We start from the raw sequence: 16,716 nt of genomic DNA on the forward strand, positions 1-16,716 counted from the left end.
ATGAATTTATATGATTATTACCTTTTTTTGGCATTTCAATTAACAATTTTGCACCAGTTTGAAACATATTAAACTAGAAACACTCACCCCTGAGCATATAGAAATAAAAAAGATATATATATCAATGTGAAATATACTCGTCTCTATAAATGTATGTGTATAACATATATTTAATTTCCATAATTGTAAATCAATTTTCATTTGTTTTGCAAAAACGAAAAAAACATTTTTCAATGCGAAATGCCTCCGCATTAAATATGCGAGGTGCAAAAGCCACACAGTAGCCAGTTAACATTAATTATAAATGAATGACAAAACAAACCAAAAACTAACTAACTAAACTAAACTAATTGTTAAGCCAAACTAAAACTAAGCTTAATTAGGAGTCACTATGCTTAGGACAAGGCTTGTGTATAGAAAAGAAAATCGATATTTAACATGTAAGTGTAGACAACAAAACAAAAAAAAAAAAGAAGGAAACTCCTGCAGAGAAGCCAAAAATATTTTATGTACAAAATGTTGAATAGATCCTAATAACTGAAATATGTATTTAAACCAATTAACCAACCAAAAAAAATAAGTTAAAACCAAGTGGAACTTATAACTGAATATACATACACACTTATACATACATATATGGGATAAACTTATATTATTATATTGATAAGTAGGCAATGCTTTGTTCCTATTCAGTTTACCTTATTTGTCCTTAAATGTTCAACTTCCACAGATTCAGATGCAAACATATAGATTTATTATATTATTTTAACCGCACTTTGGATATATCCTAGAATATATACATACATATATTATACCCACATATAAACATAAATATATTCCTATATATGGGTCTATGTAATCGAAATAAACGCAAGTCTATCTATATGATGTAGATCTTATAACTTAAGCAGTTCGCTATTTCCATAGCCATTCGATAATTGCAATTGAACATGTGGTCCATATAGACTGATAAAGGTAAGAACAAGATTTTCACTTTTTCGACCAAATTGATCTAAAACCTCTGCCGTTCGACATGGATGCAAGGCCATAAACGGACGAAACAAGACTGGATGCTCTTGTTGGGTTAACATCTGCAAGAGTTCCTCCCGACGGCCCTCAAACTCTAGCATTAAAAGGCTCCAAGTTGCCTCTAGATCCAGCAAACTGCCATCTAAAATGATTGAAAGCAATTAAACATATAAAATATTAGACAATAAAAAGTATATTTACCCGATCTGTGAGCCTGAAAGTAAAGCATAGGCACTTGATATGACACACTATATACTATATGATATTCCATATTTATCAAGTCTTCTTTACTACGTATTTTCTGACTAAACTTAAGAAAGATATTGGGTTCCTCTTGATTCTGTAAGGACATGTTAAAGTTATACATCTACAGAAAAATTTGCAAGTCTGCCGACCGGCATTACCTTTTCATAGAGCTCCCATTTATCGTTCAAGTGCTGGGACATCTGCAGAAATTGTCGAGACTGAGTGAGGAATTCCTGCCAACTTAAGGATGCCATCGCACTGAAAAAAAAGAAGCAGTTATTAACTCATTAAAATGAATTTAACTTATTTTCAGAACATAAAAACACATTGATAATTGCATTTTAGACAACAAGCCTCAAATATATACATATGTATATTTAATATCGCATATATAACCATCTCATTAACATTGAACAAATTAAGAGCTAAGAGCCCACAAATTTAAAGTCATCTTAAGTAGCGCCGTCCAAGCCTGAGACTTGGATATTCTCATTGCGTCGCACTTGGACCACAGTCACAGTGGAGGCCTTATCATCAAATTTGCATGTCACTGTGACCTCGCTTAGTTGAAACGTAAAGATTTGGGAGCCATATTTTGTGCGTAAATAAACGGAACGAGGATCTGCCTCTAGGATGTCCACAATGCATTGCTTCTCCACCTTCAAGTCATTTAGCTGGGCCTCGGCATGCTCATTGAAGCAGACAATGAGACGATGACTGGCCACCACCCAGTTGGGTACACGAACAGCGCTGGGCAGCGGCACTATGTTGGCAGCATCTGTATCTAGATTATTAACCGTATAGCCAGCAGCACCGTACAGCTCCAGGTCGGACTCTTCGCCATCGGGCTCTTGACGGGAATCATAGAAATCCACACTAGTTTCATGCGGGCCAGCAGAACTAGGACCTGACAAGAAACAGGTAATTAATGGTAATTTTGATTGCACATCGATCCAAAACCCACCCGAATCTTGGCTTAAGACCGGAGCATCATAATATGGAATGTAGGGCTTAATGTCCAAAACAGGGGTGCCATCGACCATATCAGTGCCGAAGAAACTTATGCTCGATCCTGTAATCTTCTCAATTTCGACCAAAGACAACCCAATGGGGCATGGACGATGCGGTGAGCGGGTGGAGAAAACACCGACTCGCTCACCACCCAATCGCGGCGGAGCTACCTTGGCCTTAGGATGTGCCTGATTGCGATGGAAATGATAGATGAGCCACAGATGGGAGAAATCCTCCAAGCCATCTAGTGAGTGCTCCGGATTGGTGAAAACGTCAGAATTAAGGTGTAAAACACTGCGTAGGCGATTGCCCACGCTAGATTGCCGTGGTACCGCCCGTTTTTCTGGAAAGTCTGTGCGTATGAGGCCAATTGGACGAAATTGGGTGGACTCGTCCCGACTGTTACTGCCAGTGCTTCCCGCCACTCCATTAATATTTGTATGCTGGAAAGATAAGTTTATTTTTAAGTAAATTCCCATTCTCTCTCAAACTCTCTCTCACCTGTCCTTCGGGCTGTTTGTCCTTGCCCTTGGCTGTACGGGTTTTGGAGGAGCAACCTTCACATCGAAAGTCCTGGAGTAATGTTCTTATGGTCTCAATGTCCTTGCGCTGCACATGCTGCAGATTGCGCACTTGCTGCCTGCATATATTGTGAACTTGAACTTTAAACAGAAACCGTAGACATAACAATGGATTCAAGGATAAAAACGCACCTCAAATTGTTTATTTCGTTCCGCGCAATCGTCAATTGATTTTTCAAATCATCCTCATGCATGTCCGCCATGCGGCAATGCAGCCAAATAACAAACTTAAAACAATCCCACTTAATTACATGTGCCTAATTAGATATTATTACCAAATTTATTACCTGGCAACTTACTTAATTCCTTGTTTAAAGTTTTTGTTAGCAACGCAGGACGCGTTCCTAGCAATCAAAATATTAGCGCTTAACCGGAAAGAACTCTATCAATCCCGTCAAATATTATTATCTTAGGTAAATACAAATTATTTATCCAGCAGGTGTATATCCAGCGCCAGCAATGCACGCACTTGCTGCTTCAATGATTTCAAAACAAAAACAAATCAAAAATCACAAAATTAAACAAACACAAATTCGCCACGATGTTTGCCCAGTTTGCCGCAATTGAATGCTAATCAACACTGGCAACTAATAGCCAAGGTGACCGTTTTGCGCATTTAACAGTGCTTGAAGAAAATTGTTAGCCAACACTGGCAATGACTGTAGGAAATTTGCTGGTCATATCACAAATTGTTTAAAGCGTACGCTATTCCGGAATATATAGTTAAAATTATAAATTTTTACTGTCGTAAAGGTAAAGCAAGTGGTTTTGGAAGTAATTGACGTTCTTACATCTTTGTCATTTTCTTACATCGACAGAAATCCTTGGAAATCAAGCAAGATGTCTCGTGGAAGTTCTGCCGGTTTCGATAGACACATTACCATATTCTCACCCGAGGGACGCCTCTATCAAGTTGGTAAGCAAATTAGTTCCTTCAAGTGTTTGCTGCTGCTAAACCCAATTTGCAATTTTAGAATATGCATTTAAAGCAATTGGACAGGAAAATATTACTACGGTGGCTATCAAGAGCGGTGACTGTGCCGTGGTGGCCAGCCAGAAGAAGGTTACCGAGAAAAATATTGTGCCCGAAACAGTGAGCCATTTGTTTCGCGTAACTAGGAATATAGGCTGCGCCATGACTGGACGCATTGGTAAGTCCAGAGATTAGAACACATTCGCTGTAGAGGATGACCTATTTGTGATATATCTTTCTAGCTGATTCTCGCTCTCAGGTGCAGAAGGCACGATATGAGGCTGCCAATTTCCAGTATAAATATGGCTATGAAATGCCAGTGGATGTACTTTGTCGTCGCATCGCAGACATCAATCAAGTCTACACGCAAAATGCTGAAATGCGTCCCCTCGGCTGCAGCATGGTATTGATTGCCTACGACGATGAACTAGGACCTAGTGTTTACAAAACCGATCCTGCTGGCTATTTCAGTGGCTATCGTGCCTGCTCTGTTGGCGCCAAAGTGATTGAGGCCAACAGTTATCTGGAAAAGAAATACAAGAATAATCTGTCCGAGGAAAAGACCATACAATTGGCCATTACTTGTCTGTCTCATGTGCTAGCCATTGATTTTAAGCCCAATGGCATTGAGATTGGTATTGTAAGCAAATCTCAGCCAGCATTCCGTATGCTTGACGAAAAGGAGATCGAGGACCACCTCACCAAAATAGCCGAAAAGGACTAAGTCGCTCGGTCTAAATGTATGTATATTTTGCATAATTTTTTGAATGAAAATAAAACACGGATGCTTAGGGATTTGATTTGCTTCATCTGCGTTTTATTTTTTGTCCTTTTTTGGATAAACTTTGCCTCCATAGCGCGCAACAAATGCGTTGACATCGAATTTCCTCTTGCAACCCTGATAGTTCATATAGCGAACTTTGCCAAATATGGGACGTTCTTTCCAAGCGGTATCATGGATGCCTCCGATTGACCACATGCAACCAACATAACCATTGGGGTCACGGCCATCTAAACTATATTTGTCGTTGAGCAAAATTGTCCACTCCAAGGCCTGTTCTGGTGACTCTGTCCACTCCAATATCTTCTTGCCCCAATACATTCGGAGAAATCCATGCATTTTACCCTCTCTGACCAATTGAAGTTGTGCGGAATTCCACAAATCATCGTAAGTTCGCGCTGTTTCCAAATCCTCAAGCTTATAACAAGGGTCTCGCAGATCTTTGCGGTGAGCCTCAAGGGATTGATAAGCCCAACTGGTCACTCCCTTTAAGCTGTCATAGTTCTCGTTGTAGTAGCAGAAATTATCCGCCAATTCACGGCGCACAATGGTCTCCTCGCAAAAGGCTTCGGTAGATGCCTTGTGTTGTTTAGCATAACGTTTTACCTCCAAGACGCAACGCTGGGCAGAGATTTGGCCAAAGTGCAGCCAAGGTGAAAGACCGGACAAGGCATCAGCAGTTGGATTGTTGCGCTGGTTATGGAATTTACCCAATCTACGGGTACAAAATTCATAAAGCTGACGACAGGCAGCATTATAACCAGGCTGAGCCCACTCTACTTCATCGACAGTTTTGTCACACTCGAGCATCTCATATGCAGATGTCCAATCAATCTTCGCACTGCCCTTGCCATGGGGATGTTTTGCTACTGCCGGAAACTCGCTAAGATATTCACCCAACTTTGAGTTGATCTTATTTCGTATCGTTCTAGCTGCATATTCCTGTTTATCTGACGCCACCCAAAGTGGAACAATATTGTGAGCATCAACTTGAGTAAAGGGAACATCTTTGGGCAATCCCTTGGTTACATCCTCTACCCACTGTCGTGGTAGTCGCAGTGGAGCAAAGTCACAAATCACCGCCCCAATGTCATTAGCACGCACAAATTTTGGTAACTCCTCCCGAGCTGGACCTAGTAGTAAATGAAAACCGATATTCAGATCTCGGCACTCCTTCTCCACTTCCTTGAGGCCACCCAACATGAATTTATAGTGTCTTAAGGTGGCATTTAGAAATTTTGGCACCAGGCAAAAGACCACAGCCAAAGGCATATCCAATTTTAAGGCCAGACGCTGGGCAAATAGCAATGCCCAATTGTCTTGTATACGACCATCTCTGGACATCCAATAGACAACTCCTCCCCGACATCCTTCCCTTACATCAATGGCTTTGGACAAGATGCGAACGCGTTTCTTCTTGAAAGGGAATTCTTGAATATTCGAGGCTGTAGCCAAACGTTGCTGCTGTAGGTGTGTGAGGAATTCCTGGAAGCTAGTATAGAACACGGCTTTTTTTGAACTAGTAGAAGAAACCGCATCCTCATTGTTACTACTGGCTTCGGATTCTGATTCGGTTTCCTTGTTCTTTTTAAGCTTCTTTTGCGCCTGGGGTTGAGTTTCCTTTGTCCTGGTGCGCTTCATACTTTGTGGTACCAGGAGCTAGAAGTATACTTGGTTTATAATGCGCAAAATTCATCAAAATCTCGCTTACTCTTGAAAACTTGGCGCGAATGACGAAATACATACATGTAAATAGTGCTAACAGAGCTCGTAAATGATGCTGTTAAATGCATTTACAGTTAACAGTGATAGGTGAACACATGCACAGTGGGTAAGAACTCTATTTAAATTCAAATTGTAATATTTTTTTTTGTGTTATAAATATAGCATAATATTTTATTCACTTGTTTAATACGTTAAGGGAATGGCTTGACCTAGGATAGGATAGAGAGATTACCATAATTTGTCGCTGAATACAATCTCCTTAAATATGCAATCCTGTTTGGCAATGCTAACCATAGACTTTTTGGACTTCATGGCGTCTTGTACCTTCTCTCGTACTTCTGCTGCCTTTACATCGTTTCGGATATAGAAAAGACGTACCAGATGATCCTCAGTCAGAGATGGATAGCTTCCCAAAAGTGTGTGCAGATCCAAGACCAACAATTCAATATCAGAGATAAGCAATGCAGACAGAGTAGCTATCAAATCTAACGGAGAGTCGGTTAGCGAAATCTTTGGCGCTATCTTTTCAAAGAAGAGTTTAAAACGTTTTGCCTCCTGATTAATCTTACGGGTAATGGCATCACACTCTACGCGGGGCTTGGACAGCCGCTTGGAGAGGAGAGCACGAATATAACGCTTGGCCAGCAATTTTTGTGCCTCATTGATTACCATCTCGAAATTTGTGGGTCTTAAATGATTATAGTCCTGGAAATAATCGTCCAAGGTCACACCAATAGTATCCACAGCAATGCTGCTGGCCAACCATTTGGCCGTAAAAAGATCATTAAAATGACACTCCATATCGAGAAAGGCTTCCTCTAGCAGATAATTGGCAGCATGAGCTCTAATCCTTTGAAAGGTTGCCAACAAACGCTCGAAGTCCTCATAATGTTCGGTGCGGGACTTTGGCCAGTAGAGCTGCTTCATCTGCTGGGCAAGCTCCACCATCTGTTGACTATTGTTCACAATGGTGATTATGTAGTGAGTAAAATATTTGATCTGATCTCGATTACGGAAATGATGCTCTTTCAGTTCAATGACATTCTTTAAATATGTCTGTCCAAATATCTCAACCTGTTGTATGGACATGACAAGAGCCTTGAATGTTAGCTCTTGATGAATGGTGTTGGTCACCTGCAAATGCTGATCAATCATCTGGAAGATTATCACCGGAGCCGACGTATGATAATAATGCTCATCCTGATCGGGCACCATTTCAGAGAACCATTCCTGCTTCTCTGTTTCAGCAGCTTTGGTCATCCATTCCTGGTAGTTGCGTTGCATATTTTGCAGATACTCATCCTCTAAGGATTTCAAATGCTCTGGATGCAGAAGAGTTCCTATTACCTTATGAACATCCACATTAAGATCGGGATGTGACATAAGCTCTACTCCGGGATAGGTGTGCGTGACCCAGGCCAACATTGAAACATATTCGTTGCCCTCCAGTCCAGATTTAACAATGTTGTCAAGCTAAGAAATGTAAAAGATAAGTCATAAATTGATGAACTCTTTAGAAGAAATGAAGAGTAACTTACATAGCTGGACAAACCCTCGTGGTAGAACCTAACGTACTCTTTGAATATATCATAGTGAGCGGGAAAACAGGGTACACACAATGACTTGACCACTCGCAGATCCTCTAAAATGATTTGTCGCAGAATCTCCAAATCCCGGACAAGCCACATTTTGTTATCAGCTCTCTCCTCCAACTTGGACCCCTCAATGCGAGTAATTACTGCCTCCTGCAAAACACCAAGGATCATTTTGCGCCATGCCTTGGGTCTGCCAGGTGGCAAGAATCCGGTGACCTTTTGCTGTTGCAGAGCAAACTGATCGTTTTTCTCCTCCCGCTCTATAATTCTTAAGGCCGTCACTATAACTGTGGGCTGCTTTCGCACAGTGTTTAACGTACGACTGAGTATAAGACGTATTTTCTTTTCAAGGGCCTGTGACACGGTATCCACCTTCTCAAAGTGCCGCTTTAGAGTTATCTTATCTGAAGCGTGTTGCTTCGGCTGCTTATGCAGTTCATAAAGCAAATCATCTCGTGAATTTTCCAAATCCGCCAGACATTGATGAGCATTCAGAAGTTTGTCCTCATCTATGAGAGCCATTGTCTTGGCCACACTGGCATCAACATTGAAGATGTGCTTGAGGTTTTCCATAGCCGTGGCGTATTGCGAATGTTTTGTATTCTCTTCCCGCACCACCTCCAACGCATCATAGATCTCGGGGACACCTTGTAGCAGTTTTTCCACTTCCTGCATGCGGTGTCTCACTTCGCGAACATCCTGCATACAAGTAACCAGTTGCTTGAGACCCACCCTAACTCCATCCAGCTGATTTTGCATTCCCGTCTTGAGTAACGCCTCCACAGATGCTTTTTTTCTGGCTACGCGATGACGATATTGTTCTACCTTCTCCAGTTGACCAGGACGCTGAAGCATATTCTGTATGTCCTTAAGCGCGGCTTGGCGAGCCTCCTCTTCTAACTGCTGCAAGTCCATGGCAAGGATCAACAAGAAATTCAAATTTAGCAAATTTTTGTCTTTTTATTTTGTTTTTGCTCAGGGATGGACTATTGCTAGAGACGAAACTATCGATAACCTCGTTAACCGAACATCGCAAAAGCTTTTCCTTGAAAAAAGATGGACACACTTTTCGTTTATTGTTTATTTGTGTTTTACACCCCCGCACGATTGGATATAAACAAAAAGAAAAGATGAGCGAAAATGTATTACAATTTGCTTCCTTTGAATCATTTGTGTCGCCCACATTCTGGCACAAGCTGTCCGAACTGAAATTGGACCATGATCGCCTTTCGGATACCAAACGCTCCATATCGGGCTACTACATAAATCGTAGAGCTGCTGGATGTTTACTTGAAGTGGATTACACTGCGTACAATAGGTAGACATATGGCTAAATAAGTTATTCTCAGCTTACAACCCGCATTTATTTCAGCACTTTACAATGCCCGAAATTCAGTTACCCAGCAGTGGGAACCATTTACAATAAAAATACCATCGAAGAGTTCAAGGAACTTGATAAACTGAAGCTTCTGGCCGACGAGGGCAAAGAACTCTTAAGTGATATAGCTAGCGACGCCATTGCCAAAAATCCTAGTCTCTTGGCTCGTTTCTTTATTCTTTCGTTTGCGGATCTAAAGAACCATAGCTATTACTATTGGTTTGCCTTTCCTTGTCCCTTAATGCCTACACTAAGACTACAAAATGAAGTCATCAAGCTAAAAGAATTGCCACAGATGACGAAATTCAAAGAAGCCCTACTGAGTTGGCCCTCAGAGGAGCAAAATTTCTTTCTTTTGTACACCAACAGAAACGATGAGGTGCAGGCACGCAGCTTGAGTTCGTTAAAGCTAGAGGATGTGGACCACTATTATTTCTGTTTTGCAGATCCCAGCGAATATGAGCATCCAGCCTGGGTGATGCGTAACTATGTGGCATATCTAATACATAAAAAGTGAGTGGTTCTTTTATATATCTATACCAACTAGTTAAAAGAATTGCTTCTTCTTTTACAGTCCTTTGTTTGTAGGCAAAACTCTAAAGTTTCTGGGCCTTCGGTTTAATCAGCAATTGGAAGTGGATAACAGTCTAATTTGGCATGTTCAACAAACAGAGCCCTGTGACTGGAGTGATATGAAGTTTGTGGGCTGGGAATTAAATCAGAAAAAAAAGATGGGTCCACGTATGGTCAATATGCGAGACAGCATGGATTCTGCAAAGTGGGTTTTAATTTCCTTTTTTATTTGGAGTCCTTACCGAAATTTTTTCTTGCAGGTTGGCTGAAAACTCTATGAATTTAAATTTAAAGCTAATGAAATGGCGTTTAGTGCCTGATTTGGACTTGGAGAAAATTGCTCAAACTAAATGTCTTCTTTTCGGAGCTGGAACCCTGGGCTGCGGTGTGGCCCGCAATTTACTGGTGAATACAGTGGCCTTGATTTAAAATCTTAGTTGAGTTTAAAGCCTTATTATTGTAATTTTATTTTAGTCCTGGGGCTTTAAAACCATCACGATAATGGACAGCGGCAAGGTGAGCTATTGCAATCCTGTGCGCCAGAGTCTTTATACCCATGCTGATGCTGCAGCTGGAAACCTAATGAAAGCGACAACTGCTGCGAAGCGTTTGAAAGAGATTAATCCCAATGCTGAGACCAAAGGATACGTCATACAAATACCCATGCCAGGACATACCATTGGAGAATCTCTAATAGAGCAAACCAAGCAGGACTTATCCTTAATAGAGGAACAAGTGCAGGCTCATGATGTCATCTTTTTGCTTACCGATTCACGAGAGAGTCGTTGGTTACCCACTCTTCTGGGAGCAGTACACCAGAAGGTAATTAGCCAATGTGGCTCTAATTTAGAACCTCCCAATTGATATTTTTTTTTGTTCTTAAAGATTGTCATTAATTCTGCACTTGGCTTTGATAGCTATATGGTGATGAGACATGGCAGCACTAGATATTCAATTCGTAATCACAAATTTGAGGATATCGAAGGATTAAAGTGCATAGTGGGAAATCAACTGGGCTGCTACTTCTGTAATGATGTCACGGCGCCGGGTAATGTAAGTTCAGACTTTATTTTAATAGTAAAAATCATAGGAAACAGTTGTATAAATTTTAAAAGTAGCTTTAGGCACATTCATAATCATGTCGCGAATACTTTTCAAAGGCCGTACATGAAGGATCGCCGGTTTGCAAATGATCTACGCCGGTTATCTGTGTGACTAGGCCATTAATGTTTGTTAGCTTAAAGCCCACCAGGTTCATCATGGCATTAGGTGTTCGCCAGGCAAAACTAAAGAAATTGTAACCATCTACAGCAGTAAGAACTTCACGTTCCGTAAATGCCAATGCCAATTTGAATTGTTGATTAAAAACAAATGGAAAGCCTCCATGTCGCTCTTCGTGACCAAATCTAAAAAGAGAGAAAAGCAACGTATTAATCTCGGAATTCATCATATTGATCTCTTTTATTTATGTACTTACTCAAAATTCTTGTTCATTGAGTTTCTCACCACGCATTTCTCATCGAAACGCACACTGAAATGCACTTCTTCTCGTTTCGTATCCGAGTCCATGAATTTAATTATGAATTGTCCCTTTTTATTTTCAAAGCAGCGAGCCGTAATGACAATGACATGTCCTGGACTAAACAATATAGGCTGATCATTACTAAAAGCCTTGAAATAATCCGAGGCATGTATGGCCGGCCACGGATTGGGGAATATTGTTCGATGATCGACTTGCTTTATAACTTGTATCTGATCCCTTATTTCGACAGCTCGTATGGCACTTAAGGGCAGGCGATAACGAAATGTACAGAACTCTCTACTATTAATGGAAATGTGAAATTTATCCTCACAAGCCAATATATAGACCATGAAGAACTCTCCACTGACTATGGGATTTGGCAAATTAATTGCTCCCATTGGCTCAGATTCCTCTTCGCCCCAAACGCCATGCATACGTGAATTTCTCACAATCAGATCATTGCGAAAATAGCAGGAGAAACGTAAACCAATATCTGCCTCGGGATCCACCGAAGATTTTGCCGTACAGAGATTTATATGAAATCTAAGCAGAAGAAGAAGTTTTACAAATTATTTCTTTATTCCACACAATTAGTCACATTCATTGATAAGGAAAGGGAAATTTTTTTCTACTTATAATTTTTGTCTATTAGTCATGTATTTGTATTCTTAACTCACCTTGAAGCTCCATCGATGGTCTTGGCCACAATTTCCAGCACATGGCCGAACTCCAAAGGATGTGAAAGATTTCCCGAGTACTCTGTTAACATTTTTGGATGATTTATTTTGATTTTTTTTTAAAGCAGTTTTAGTTTTCTATGTCCGCTCGTATCGAACTTGTCAGTTACACGCTAGTCGAGTCAATTTAACATTATCGCTAATGAAAACAAATATTTTGGGTTGATTTCTTGCACACCTAACTACTGGTGCACTGTGGAAAATGTCTGTTAATCTTTGGAAGCCACGATAAGCCTTTTTCAAGGTGGAGAAGTCAGCTCTGTAGCTTATAAGTAAAACCACATAAAAGCCTCTAATTTCCAAATAAACGAAAACTCTAAAGGATTAGGATCTAGGGAATAATAAAAACCATTTGCGACTAGCCTACCAAACACATCTTATTTTGCTCAGTGTATTTGTAACATTTATTTAGACTTTTATCTTATCAACAATTCCAGGTCTCTCTCCTTCTCTCTCTCTCTCTCTCTCTCTCTCTCTCTCTCTATGAGTTGGTTTCGGGGGACGAGAATTAGAACAAAACAGTTGCACCGTTACCTGCACTAACTCAGACTAATACTAGTACTTAACTTATTTTTAACATATTTTTATTTTTTAATTGTTTACTCAACATTCGCACACTTACCCAACGGAGGCGTCATTTTTGGCTTGCTAAACAGAACAACAAAACTTTCCGGCTCTGTTTTGTTGACATATTCAAGCCCTCTACTATAAAAAGCTTGAGCAAGCACAGCTTTAAGCTTTTGAGACCTAATCTCTTTTCCTCTCTTTCTGATTTCTCTTTATGATTGCAGTCTCTGAAAGATCGAACTCTGGACCAACAATGCACTGTGACACGGCCGGGTGTATCCAATATTGCAGCCAGTTATGCTGTTGAGCTACTGGTTAGCCTACTCCAGCATCCTCAGGGTGACTTGGCTGCTGCCTATTATGCCCAAAATCGACAGGAATCTGTTGGCAAGATTCCAGAGGGCATGTTGGGCATTGTCCCCCATTCCATAAGAGGTTTGCTCTGGAACTATGAGAACATATTGCCTGCCACACAAAAGTTTGCCCAATGCATTGCCTGTTCCGAGGTAGGATTAAGCATAGATGGTGTTTCTGATTCATCACTTACATATGTACATATTATTTCTCTATTGCAGCCAATACTTAGTGCCTTCAGAAAGGAACGTCATGCATTTCTTTTTAAAACCTTTGAAACAGCCAAATATCTCGAGGACTTGACTGGCATTTCGGAATTCAAAAGGCTTAACAGTGAAGTAAGTCATAAATAATTGCCAAATTTTCATTTATTGAATAAAATATAATTCACATTTCTACAGATAATAGACTTTGATGACGCCGAGTTTGAAATGTCGGATAGTGATGAATAGATTCAGTCCAAAAACTACTTTAATATATCCATATTTAACACCAAGAAACAAAGGAAACGTTCTTCTTGTATTTACATTTAGCATTTAAGCATAATCTGAATTAAATGAATTCTATGTAAACTTTTGTTTGTTTTCTTACAATTTGCATTTTTTATTTTTTGTGTTTTTCTTGTGATAAGTATATATGTATATGTACTAAGGTATAAATATTGTTAAAAAGACGTCGCAATTCCACTTAGGTGACAAATAAGCACGTCAATTGTGTTCTATGAAAGCGATAAGATCGCTTTGGTCTGAGATTAATACGCATATGATATGCTAATTATTTACATGATATTTTAAACCAAAAGTCCCACTAGAATAGTTCAAAGTTTAACAACCTCACAAAGAAAGATATACGCCAGAAAGTCAATGATTTATGCTAAGTAGAAGCCATCATTGGACTTTCAATCAGAGGCGCCGTTTCGAATACGTGAAGAGTGGGGACTCTTTGTCTTTTAAAAATAATTAGCCAAGTAGTCCGTCTGAAAAAAAATATAATGCAGTTGAAATATGCCAGTCTTAAAATGTTAAAGGAACATAATACATACATAGGTTACTAGCAAGTGAAAAGTAAAGACAAAACATGTAATACAATTGTTAAGACAATTCCTAAAACTTACATCAATGCGAAAACAACATGTTTATATGTATGTATGTACTTGGGCGGAAGTAAGAGAACAGGCGTCAGAATAGAAAACGTCATTTAGATCAGCCAATGAATCAAAAGTCATGTTATTGTAAAGATTTTGAATCTGAGGATGTTCTAAATAAAAAATAATGTGGAGATCCAAATGTGTGGTACCTGCATCTGCATTTGTATTTCCACCTGCAATCCCTCGATTCAATTCATTTTGAAGATAAAGAACAAGATCAAATACATAGAAACTAATCTACTGTTTCTTTTAAGAACTCACGAACGTTTTCTGAAAGGCAAACATCATTGACACATTTGTTGAATGGCCCAAAAAAACACACGAGGCTAAATGAATTTCGAAACCGAACATTTGACCCCTGCGGGCAAAACTCGAGTTAAAAACGCAAAAAAAAAAATTATTCAAGAAGACAGCAACAACAACAACAAAAAGGAATGTGACTCAAATTGGCTAACAAAAGGCTCAGGGCATTTCTTTACTCTCTCTGCAAATATTGAATAAAGATAACAGCAACAACAACAACAACAAAATGACATTCATAATTAATAGTTTTGAGCCCAAAAGAAATGCCTTTATGGCCAAGCAGGCAAGCAGCATAACTTTTTAGTGCCAACTGAATAAACAATAAACTGGCTCCGGCTCCGACTGCTGCTGCCAACTTTTCGCTCAAAATGGCATTTCGAGCGCAAATTGGTGTTTTGACGACCTGTTGCTGATGCTGCGGCCAATTCGGCAGCTGCTGCTGCGCAGCCGTCGATGTTGCCCGTTAAAATTGTCACTCAAATTGCGTTTTGAGCCAAAATGTAGCCGACATTTCCATAAATTGGTGACGACCTGTTGCTGATGGGCACACAAACCAAGTAAACGCGCATCCAAGAGGTAAAAATACAAAAACAATAAAGCAAACAAAATATCCGTTAACAGGATTTGAAATTTTTCAATTCAAATTGAAAGCAAAAAAGTATCCCAAACAAACAACAGTGTTGAAAAAGGATCAATAAAATGGTAAGTTCTCTTCTTTATCATATCTCAAATTCGTTCCGTGTTATCCTTAAACATTTTTCCAAGTTAGTTCAATAACATTAGGGCAATTAAGTTTATTAGTTTTTTTCTTGTTTTGAAAAACATTTCTGTTATTGACGTAAATGTTTTCACTGTGTTTACTTATGGCCTTAACCTGTTGCGAAAGTTGGCTATGCCAAGTTGGCGGATTTTGTAGTTGTCGTTTTTTTTTTTTTGTTTTTTGCTTTTGGCCATTGCAAAATACATATTTTCAAATACATAATTTTTTCATGATGTGGCACTTGCCGGATGCGGAGATGTGATGTCTAAGTATGAGTATAAAAAATTCAAGTTCAACTGAAGGCAGTTTTTCTTATGTAAAGACGTTTTCACTTTTATTTAGAGGCCAAACATACAGATGTTAAATGGAAATTACAATGAAGCTCAGTTTGTAACAATTTACATTTCGAATCTGTAAAAAAAAGAGGAGTTTGGTCAAGAAGAGGGAAAATTAGATTTCTAGGATTTTTATATCCACTAGATATTTATTCCATGTTCAGTAGATCCTTGGGAGCTAAAGCTGTCAATCTGTCCATAGATTTCATGAATAAATATAATCTATGGAAAATGATACATAAAAATTATCTATTGTGTATGCCTTGTCTCTGAAACCTAATCTGAAAGATAGAATCATAGTCGAAAATAAGACATGTATTTAGTTTCTATTTCAAAGAAGTCAATAGAATAGAGTCAATAAATTTTGTGAAAGTGAAAAGAATATTGCAAAAAATAATTTGAAAATTGTGCAAAGAAAAGTGAATCCTTTCTTAAACATTTGAGATAAATTTGCCTAAAACTATGCAATAGTTTTTCTTCTTCTAAAATTCATGCATACATACTTGGAAAAATGGTTTTTCCTTTAAAGATTCTTGGAAATACCAGCCTCTGGAAAGTAAATCACCTCACGCGAATTAAATTCTATGCATGAACGTTGATTTTTAATCAATTCAGCTGACCTCGTTAGCAGAGAAAGTTGATTAGGCTTACACTTTGGCGCTTATTGGCAGTTTGAAAAAAATTAACACAAAACAAAAGAAACACCCGTAGCTTGAATTTTTGTTTGTTCAAGGGGAAATTCCTTGCCACCTTTGCTTGCGTCAACGATTGGAATAATCTGCCAAAAAAAAAAAACATGAGCCTATCAGTTTTTCGAGCCTTACTTATATACAAACATGTATAATAAATTTTTTTCAATTTGTTTTTAATTCTTTTAAAATGAGCGATTAGAGCGACATTAACCTCTGGTCCATATTATTTGGCACATGCCCATACCAGATGTTGCATTACGCTCCTGGCAACATTAAAGATGTGTGTCTCTATATAGAAGCATGATTCTAACAACAATCTCTGCTCTTGATAAGGATGAGGCGATAATTGTTTTTGTTTTTCAATCTGTTCTTATGTATGTATGTATTTGGAATCTTATATACTCGGA

At 39.0% G+C, this 16,716-nt stretch overlaps 7 protein-coding genes across 10 annotated transcripts; 2 read left to right on the top strand and 5 right to left on the bottom strand.

Moving 5' to 3' along the window:
- Positions 1 to 519: 519 nt before the first annotated feature.
- Atg10 (Autophagy-related 10) lies at positions 520 to 1,552 on the bottom strand. The gene is made up of 3 exons (XM_068288996.1): positions 1,434 to 1,552; positions 1,231 to 1,369; positions 520 to 1,171 (listed from the first exon to the last, which is right to left on the bottom strand). Exons 1-3 carry the CDS (start codon positions 1,527 to 1,529, stop codon positions 897 to 899), a joined length of 510 nt encoding a protein of 169 aa, XP_068145097.1. The 5' UTR covers positions 1,530 to 1,552; the 3' UTR covers positions 520 to 896.
- A 57-nt stretch (positions 1,553 to 1,609) lies between these two features.
- LOC137576107 (tRNA (adenine(37)-N6)-methyltransferase) lies at positions 1,610 to 3,435 on the bottom strand. Of its 3 annotated transcripts, none has more exons than XM_068288992.1 (5): positions 3,167 to 3,435; positions 3,000 to 3,094; positions 2,788 to 2,926; positions 2,240 to 2,729; positions 1,610 to 2,182 (listed from the first exon to the last, which is right to left on the bottom strand). In XM_068288992.1, exons 2-5 carry the CDS (start codon positions 3,068 to 3,070, stop codon positions 1,728 to 1,730), a joined length of 1,155 nt encoding a protein of 384 aa, XP_068145093.1. In that variant the 5' UTR covers positions 3,071 to 3,094; positions 3,167 to 3,435; the 3' UTR covers positions 1,610 to 1,727. The 3 variants fall into 3 exon arrangements, with proteins under 3 accessions (XP_068145093.1, XP_068145094.1, XP_068145092.1); XM_068288993.1 differs by having other exon boundaries at positions 3,000 to 3,109; XM_068288991.1 differs by having other exon boundaries at positions 3,155 to 3,435.
- Positions 3,436 to 3,464: 29 nt separating this feature from the next.
- LOC137576108 (proteasome subunit alpha type-6) lies at positions 3,465 to 4,635 on the top strand. Its single transcript, XM_068288995.1, has 4 exons — positions 3,465 to 3,620; positions 3,686 to 3,783; positions 3,842 to 4,018; positions 4,083 to 4,635. Exons 2-4 carry the CDS (start codon positions 3,708 to 3,710, stop codon positions 4,562 to 4,564), a joined length of 735 nt encoding a protein of 244 aa, XP_068145096.1. The 5' UTR covers positions 3,465 to 3,620; positions 3,686 to 3,707; the 3' UTR covers positions 4,565 to 4,635.
- On the bottom strand, positions 4,629 to 6,364 carry LOC137576106 (deoxyribodipyrimidine photo-lyase-like). Its single transcript, XM_068288990.1, has 2 exons — positions 6,333 to 6,364; positions 4,629 to 6,280 (listed from the first exon to the last, which is right to left on the bottom strand). The coding sequence occupies exon 2, from the start codon at positions 6,260 to 6,262 to the stop codon at positions 4,658 to 4,660; it is 1,605 nt and encodes a 534-aa protein (XP_068145091.1). The 5' UTR covers positions 6,263 to 6,280; positions 6,333 to 6,364; the 3' UTR covers positions 4,629 to 4,657.
- A 126-nt stretch (positions 6,365 to 6,490) lies between these two features.
- On the bottom strand, positions 6,491 to 8,942 carry Sec6 (Exocyst complex component Sec6). The gene is made up of 2 exons (XM_068289994.1): positions 7,885 to 8,942; positions 6,491 to 7,819 (listed from the first exon to the last, which is right to left on the bottom strand). Exons 1-2 carry the CDS (start codon positions 8,854 to 8,856, stop codon positions 6,575 to 6,577), a joined length of 2,217 nt encoding a protein of 738 aa, XP_068146095.1. The 5' UTR covers positions 8,857 to 8,942; the 3' UTR covers positions 6,491 to 6,574.
- Positions 8,943 to 9,006: 64 nt separating this feature from the next.
- Atg7 (Autophagy-related 7) lies at positions 9,007 to 13,644 on the top strand. Its single transcript, XM_068289995.1, has 9 exons — positions 9,007 to 9,259; positions 9,314 to 9,832; positions 9,894 to 10,097; positions 10,153 to 10,297; positions 10,367 to 10,714; positions 10,778 to 10,945; positions 12,943 to 13,224; positions 13,294 to 13,410; positions 13,474 to 13,644. The coding sequence occupies exons 1-9, from the start codon at positions 9,072 to 9,074 to the stop codon at positions 13,522 to 13,524; spliced, it is 2,022 nt and encodes a 673-aa protein (XP_068146096.1). The 5' UTR covers positions 9,007 to 9,071; the 3' UTR covers positions 13,525 to 13,644.
- On the bottom strand, positions 10,942 to 12,815 carry LOC137576737 (32 kDa beta-galactoside-binding lectin). Of its 2 annotated transcripts, XM_068289996.1 has the most exons (4): positions 12,774 to 12,815; positions 12,092 to 12,173; positions 11,370 to 11,957; positions 10,942 to 11,298 (listed from the first exon to the last, which is right to left on the bottom strand). In XM_068289996.1, the coding sequence occupies exons 1-4, from the start codon at positions 12,787 to 12,789 to the stop codon at positions 11,013 to 11,015; spliced, it is 972 nt and encodes a 323-aa protein (XP_068146097.1). In that variant the 5' UTR covers positions 12,790 to 12,815; the 3' UTR covers positions 10,942 to 11,012. The 2 variants fall into 2 exon arrangements, with proteins under 2 accessions (XP_068146097.1, XP_068146098.1); XM_068289997.1 differs by lacking the exon at positions 12,774 to 12,815 and having other exon boundaries at positions 12,092 to 12,303.
- Positions 13,645 to 16,716: the final 3,072 nt, after the last annotated feature.

The sequence above is a fragment of the Drosophila tropicalis genome, unplaced genomic scaffold, assembly GCF_018151085.1.
Source record: "Drosophila tropicalis isolate 14030-0801.00 unplaced genomic scaffold, ASM1815108v1 contig_593, whole genome shotgun sequence".
NCBI lineage: Eukaryota > Metazoa > Arthropoda > Insecta > Diptera > Drosophilidae > Drosophila > Drosophila tropicalis.